The sequence below is a fragment of the Budorcas taxicolor genome, chromosome 15 (assembly GCF_023091745.1).
Source record: "Budorcas taxicolor isolate Tak-1 chromosome 15, Takin1.1, whole genome shotgun sequence".
NCBI classification, from domain to species: domain Eukaryota; kingdom Metazoa; phylum Chordata; class Mammalia; order Artiodactyla; family Bovidae; genus Budorcas; species Budorcas taxicolor.
Genome location: NC_068924.1, coordinates 30,341,633 through 30,349,156, shown reverse-complemented (window position 1 = coordinate 30,349,156; position 7,524 = coordinate 30,341,633). Strand labels below are relative to the sequence as shown.

General features: G+C 44.0%; 1 protein-coding gene across 1 annotated transcript; it reads right to left on the bottom strand.

The window, feature by feature from the left end:
• Positions 1–377: 377 nt before the first annotated feature.
• On the bottom strand, positions 378–3,129 carry TLCD5 (TLC domain containing 5). The gene is made up of 2 exons (XM_052653191.1): positions 2,916–3,129; positions 378–1,226 (listed from the first exon to the last, which is right to left on the bottom strand). Exons 1-2 carry the CDS (start codon positions 3,112–3,114, stop codon positions 688–690), a joined length of 738 nt encoding a protein of 245 aa, XP_052509151.1. The 5' UTR covers positions 3,115–3,129; the 3' UTR covers positions 378–687.
• Between the last annotated feature and the right edge of the window lie 4,395 nt (positions 3,130–7,524).

The window sequence follows — 7,524 nt, the reverse complement described above, 5'->3', positions numbered from 1 at the left end:
GTATCCTTTTGCTGTAATAAATCAAAGCTCTAAGTAAAACAAAGTGCTGTGTCCCGTGAGTCTTCCTAGTGAAGCATCATGCCTAAAGGTATGTACTTGGGGACCCCCAAGTACAGGGAGCCCTATATGGTATATACCAAGTATATGGTATAGGGAGGCTCAGGAAGTAGCCCCCCACCACTGCCATGTTTTCACCCCCCATCCTGCTCTCAATTTCCTGATCCCAGTTACTTCCTGAAAGTCCCTCACTTTATAGTAAATGGGGTGCATTTCTTTAAGCTGCTACACAGAAACCAGGAAGAAACACTTGTTTATTCAAAGGAATACAGAAGAAACTGCACTAATGTTTTTTGAGTTCCTTTCTAAGCTGTCTGGTCATCAAGCCTCCCAGGGACAGAAGAGCCAGGGTCACCACAACCTACAAGGAATGCAGCACACTCATCTCACAGCTCTGACTTGCTCGCAACTACTGCTGGTAGTTGCACTTTCCACAGCTGGGCCGCTGCAGAAGTCAGCGTTTTAATACTGGAATGCGTTCTGCTCCAAGACTGGCTTTCAAACCAATCAGTAAATTTAGCCCTTTGTTGTGATCTAAGTTCGTAAGAAGCATGATTCCGTAGCAGCCATATATCCAACCTGGTTCCCGTGGCTGACTGAACCTAATCCATTGTCCAGAGCAAGCCTTGGCTAGTGTGTCTTGAGATGTCCATTAAGTCTGAGCTGCCGCTCCTCACTCCACCTGCTTCTCCAGGTGTGGTACTTCTTGATGCTTTTCCTCCATGCAAAGCGCCAGATGCTAAACATGAAACACCAAGACACCACATACATTGCCACTCCCCCGACCTTCACAAACCACTTGGGCACGGGTGAGACCATTTCACAGAAGAGGAGGCAAGCTCCTACACCAATCCTCACTCCAGTAAACAGGGCCACAAAGAGGAAGTCCACCACGTCTCCAGTGAAACTATGGTAACGGCCTGTTTCACGAAGAAACCAGCGCATCTGTAGCAGGGGGTTGGTAATCTCGCTTCCGAAGAGGACCGCATTGACCTCTGTGCCCGACTCTCCAAGCACCAGGGCCACGATGATGCCCAAAATACTCAGTGTGTGGTGAGCCAGCATCAGAGGCCCCTCAGACCGGAAGTAGATGCACCAGCCCAAGTCGAAGATGAAGTAGCCCAGGGTGAGACACAGAACGTGCACTTGGAGAGGTGTATTGGGTGAGCCTGAAATAAACCAAGACAGAAGCAAATTGAGTGGCTAGGAATTGTGCTGGCTTACACAGGGATCCTGTGTTGCTCTTTCTCAAACCTTTTGGAATCACTGAAAACAAAAGCAATGGCAGGCACATGCTTTTTAGAGGCAACCAAAAAAAAAAAGACTAAAATCTAAAACTCTGGTCTCTATCAAACCAATGTTACAGGCCCCAGGACATACTGTTCTGATGCATCAGATCTCAGTGAGTGATTCGAACACCAGCAATGATCCAGCGTCCTCTGTGTAGCAGCATAAAATTGAGTTATTTTGTTCTTTCCATTAAAATACTACACAGTCTCTTTCTTCCTTTTTTTTTTAACTAGCTAAAAGTCTGCTTCCAGATTCAGTTATTCTATCCCACTAACAAATGCAAACTATCATATATGGGAATGGACAAAGAACAAGATCCTACTATATAGCAAAGGGACAATATTCAATTTCCTATAATAAACCATAATGGAAATGTTACTCTGTCCTAAATGTCACATTAATTTCTTAGCTTAATGGGTTAGATTATTGGACATTGGTGGCCCTAACTTGTTTTGAAAGTGGACTCTGGAGAGAACCCCCAAAGTTAGTATGTTCCCATATGCAAGAACATAGGGTGCAAGGACCTGACATGTTTGAATCCATTAACAACCTTCATGTAAAACATAAAGCTTAAGCATTGCTTCCTATCAGTTTGATAGTTTGAGGAGGAAATTCAGAAACTCAATATGGGAATATAAAGAAATGAGAAAAAGAATCTAAGGAATTTTTTAAAAAATCATATTCTAGGGAATGTACAGATTGAACTACATCCCCACAAAATTCATATGTTGAAGGGCTGAACCCCAGTACCTCAAAATATGACTATATTTGGAGATAGGACCTTTGAAGAGGTAATTAAAATAGAGTCATTAGGGTGGTGTTCTTGTGAAATGAGGACACTAGTCACAAAAGACCATGTGAGACAGCAAGAAGGCAGCTGTCTGCACACAAAGGAGGGGAAGCCTTAGAAGAAATCAAACGTGCCAACTTGATCCTGGACTTCTAGCCTCCAGAATTGCAAGAAAATCAATCTTTGTCATTTAAGCGACCCAGCAAACTAATTCAAGGGGAGACAGGTTTTGTATTATAAGGAACATTTAGGAACACATCTGGCAGCTTAAAAATTAATGCAGCTACCCCAAATAATGAGGCATTGGTTAAATAAAGGATAGCAAATGCATACAACACAATATTATATAATAACTGACAAGGATAAGGAAGATCTATATACATAGACGTGGAAAGATGATGTCCTTTGAATATACAATCAAGTAAAAGTTGCAGGTTACCAAAAAGTTTGTATTATACAGTCCATTATTGTCTGTCTGTCTGGGGGTGGTGGTAGAAAATGTTGATATTGCTTTTATAATTTATACATTTTGATCAATTAAATTGTAAAAAGCAATTAAAAGTGTTTTAAAAAATAGAGTTATGAAAAGTAGAACAAAAGGTGATGCATACTATCAGAATTAACAAGATGAATGAAGACTCCCAAAGCACATTATAATAGTAATTATTCTTCAATATTCTTCAGCATTATACAAATTCTGTGGAAAACTCCCATCCTTCTAGGACTGCCTCCAAATCATAAATTCCTAAGGGAAAATTCTCTAATGTCTCCCACATACCTGGGTGGGTAAAAGGCCAAGGGCCGTCAATGAAGCCAATATAAGCTGAGAGCCCTATTGAGAGGATTCCGTGGGCGAACGTAACCAGCCGGCAGTTCCACTCATAGCTTCGGTGCTTATTCAGGCGACAGAAAGAAACGTAGAGCGAAAGCCAGCCCCCCAGGCTGCACAGTGCCTGCAGACACAGAGCTAAGGCCATCCTATGACAAAAAGACCAAAACCAGAAAAACAAAGAATGCACCCTAAGAAAACAGCATCGGGTCACATTGAGTATATGTCTTCATTTCTACTGTAAGACAGTACAAAAATATTACCTTCACAGAAATACTTTTTCCTTATCTACATTGCCAAGAATCTTCCACTGAAGTGTGGCTGTAATTCTGATTGCGTGTTCCTTAGAGATAACTGGTCAAAACAGTAAACCGAAAAGCAGGCACTGCATTCTGAGTTAGCAGACAGTCTAACATAACATGCCGTAATGATGAGTAAATGTCAATAACCTCCCAGCGATGACTGACCTTGGACTACGAGACACAAGTAATACAATGCACGTATTAGATGTGTTCATACTTCAAAAATCCCAATAAGAAGCTCTCATGGAAAAATACCGCCACCACTTGTGTTCTCTGCTAGAAGTCATATGACACATGAGAGTTTAATGTGGTTTTAAACTGATACTAAACTGAAGTTTGGGTTTGAATTATGGGTTTACCAGTCAAAACCAAAATGAGGTAAACCTGAAGACAGAACTAAACAAAGATTTAGATATTTTGAAAGGAAAGAAAAAGAAGCTAGTTCTATTCAGTTTTGTAATTCAACTCAAAAACTGGCCAAGTGGGAAGCAGGATTTTGAGGGACAAGTGGGGAGTTTCTGTTAATATATAAAAATATCTTTAAGGAAATTAGTTAAAAATGAAACAAAGTCAGAAAGCTACATTTTGACAGTCTTACTAGTGATAAATATACCAGGACAAGAATGAAAATAATGGAGTCAATAGAGTCAGACAGGACAAAAATCTGAAAATAACCAAGATGTCCTTATTAATATTCATTAGCCCCTCTACTGAAAGTACAAATAAAAAAGTTAAAAAAAAATTTCAGATATCTGTCTCATCTCAGCAGGAATTTTCTGCATGGCTACACTCACTGCTTAACCCTATTCTGACAAGTGAAATAGTATCTATGGACCAATACCCATCAGTACACAAGCCACTCCCAAGAATGCTATCCCAAGAGGGCTTTATGAAGGTCAAATGCAGTACAGCTTTCATCTGAAACCAGATTTCTACTCAAGAAAACAGCAGGTGTCAATCACTGACCTGAGTTCCAATTCTATTTCTGCCCCTAAATAGCTGTGAGTGTGTGGACCAATCACTTTCACCTCTGGAGCTTCAGTTAAAAAGAGAGAGAAAGCAGAGGGAAAAATGACCGATAAAACTCTATAATCCAGCCCAGTTCTGACAAGGAGTGCTGAGAGAATTTTGTAAAACTTCCAGGCCAGTTTTCCGAGCAAGAGCCAGAAGTACAAAGGACCCCGGGTGAAAAGAACCGTCCTCTCTCACTTCCTTTTAAAGGCCAGGGTCACCAGCCAGAGTAATACGGATCAGCTCTTTTGGTTATGCCGATTAGTATTTTTAGAGTCTTCTTCCCTGAATCCTAATTCCCTGGCAGAACAGAGGGAACAGTAGCCCATTTACAAACAAATAAAAGAATAGACATTCGTAAATGGCAGATACAACGCTGTGACCTTGAGAATGTCACTCCATCTCCGCGTTTGGGCTTTTCACTCTTGGGGGAAAGGATGGCAGGGTATTTAGATGGCCGATGGCCGTTTCAACTCAGAATTCTAAGGCTCCAGTCCTCGCTCCTCCCTGTCCAGGGCCAGATTCGGGAGGAGGAGCGCTGGGCGGGCCCACCTGGCTCCGGGCCTCGGAGCAGGCGTGGCTGGAGCCAGCGGCAACCTCGGCGCCTGGCAGGCACGGCGAGCGCATCTCCCCTGGACGTGCCTCCCCTGCGCTGCGGCCACACCCGGCTGCGGCGCACCTGAGCCGGACCGTTATGCCGGTATCCCGTCGGCGCCCAAAGGCAGAGGGAGGCCCTCTCCCCTCAGAGGCCAGGCCAGGCCATCTGCCGGCTTCCTTCTCCCACCCTCGCCCCCCTCAGCGGGCCAGGCATGCCAGGCCACCCACGTCCGGAGCCCAAGCTGGCCGCCGGAGCCGGGCGGTTCGCCCCGCGCAGTTACCTGGTCCAGCGCCCGGGAAAGCCTCGGGCGCCTCGGCCCCAGAGCTCAGGACCGGGATCCCCGGGAGCAGGAAGCAGCGGAAAGAGGGAGGGAGGACCAGGCTCTGTCGGCGGCAGAGGAGGAGCCGGGGGTCTGGGGGCACCTGCTGGCTGGGAGGACGGAGCGCACAGCCAGAGCTGGACCCGGGACTGTTCAGACAGTGGGCGGGAGGATCCCCTCTTCGTCACGCAGGCCTGGGGAGGCGAGGGGCGGGGGTGTGAGGGGTGATGGTGACCTAATAGTGACGTGAGACCTGCGGACTGTTGTCCTTGCTTACTTGTTTGTTGTCTTTGTTAGAACACTTATCCATCCCCTGCCCCCACGATGTGACGGCCCATCCCATAACCAGTTGGAGAGCACCTACTAAGTGCTTACCCCCCTACTAGGCTCTGTGGGGGATTTCACTTTTGCGTTTAAGTTAAACAGGCACAGAAATAACTAATTTCCAGGAAAGTGCTCAGGCCTGAAAATCAGAAGTTACCTATTCCTTCTCAGGTCAGCCCTCTCACTACCTTGGCAGTGGAGAATAAGGCTTTAAGAGTAAATCCCGCTTGGTTACTGACTGTGTATCTTTGAACAAGTTGCTTAACTTTTCCATGCCTCTGTTTTCTCATCCACAGAATGGGGATAGTAATAATAATAGTTGTCTTATTGGGTTATTGCAAGAATTTTACACACTTGACATGTGTAAAGTGCTTATAGAATGGCTGGCGCATGGAAGTTGTCATATAAATGTTAATTATTGTTGTTGTTACCTCACTTTGGGTTAATCCTCTCTCTTCTCTGAATCTGCTTTGATACCAATAAAAGTGAGTTTGAAGAGATAGCTAAATGAAAGTGTGGAGATGCAAATGGGGTAAAGAGGGCATCTAAGGGGCTTCCCTATTGGCCCAGTGGTGAAGACTCCATGCTCTCAATGCAGGGGCCTTGGTTCAATCCTTGGTCAGGGAACTAGATCCCACATGCCACAACTAAAGATCATGAATGTTACAACTAAGACCCAGTACAGCTAAATTCATTAGTTAATTTTTAGAAAGAGGGCATCTGGGATGCTTGATCAAGACAGGCAATGATAGGATGCTGAGGGGCCCAGATATTCTTAAGAAGACAAGACCTTGAGCAGAAGGGTGAGACTTTAGGCCATGTTTGGGGAATAGTAAATAGTTTGGGTCATTTGTTTTGCCGGCCCCTTAAGAATCAGGATCACACTCTTCTCATCTTCGTTTCCCTGGTACCTCTACCTGGTACAAAGGCAGGTGCAATAAATTTTTGCTGCTTGAATGAATGAGAAGTGAGCCTGCAAATGTATATTGGAAGCATACTGGCACTCCTAAATCTGAATGCCCCTCTAGGTCACTTGGGAAGTGTTTTCAAAACACCCTTTGTTCAGGCTGCACCTTAAAGGTTGTGCTTTAATAGGCTTAGCATGAGGTTCAGGAATCTATGTCTATTAAAACCTGCTCATAGATCACTCAGATGATTAGTCATATTTGGGAGGCACTGATGTTAGAGAACCTTTCATTACTGATGCTAGCCTAGGATGCCAGGCTGAGGCATTATATTATGCAGATAACAGGAAACCTATGATGATTTTTGGCAAGGGAATAACTTTCTCATGTTCTCAAGTCCTTGCTACTCCAATCTGCATTACCTGAGAGTTTGTTAAAAACACAGATTCTCAGACCCTAACCCTGGATCTACTGAATCAAATCTGCATTTTTAACAAAGTCCCCAGCGATCTGTGTGCACATTCAGGCAGCGGATCTCAACCATGACAGTACAACAGACTCACTTGAGGAGTTTTTGAAAGTCCCATTTCCCTGGGCCACATCCCAGGCAAAGTAAATCAGAATCTGTGTGTCAATTTTTTTTTAAGTTTCCCAGATAATTCCATTATCTGTATAAGCAAAGTTCAGAATCACTGCTATATAGATACGCAATGAGAATCAATATAAAATGAATTGGAGAAGACAACCTGTCACAAGTGGATTGGAATGGACCAGATAAGTAACAATAATAGCTTGAAGAAAGAAAACGAGGAGAGATCCATTTCACCAAATGAATAGATGGTATGCATATCTCAACTTTTTCCCATTTGTTTTTGTTACAGTTCTTCTAGTATCTGAATCTGGAATTATCTTCTTGCTGCCACCATTTCTCAGGAAAGAACAGAATATGAATTAAAGGCTTCAGGAGTCTAATGGCTGAGGGCGTGAGGGAAAGTGCTAGTTCTTCCAGTTGAGCCTATATTGGACCTTTATCCTGGAGTGGCTGGGATTCCAGGCTCAAACTCCATTACCTGGGATTAAGTTTTATTAATTCTTGTAT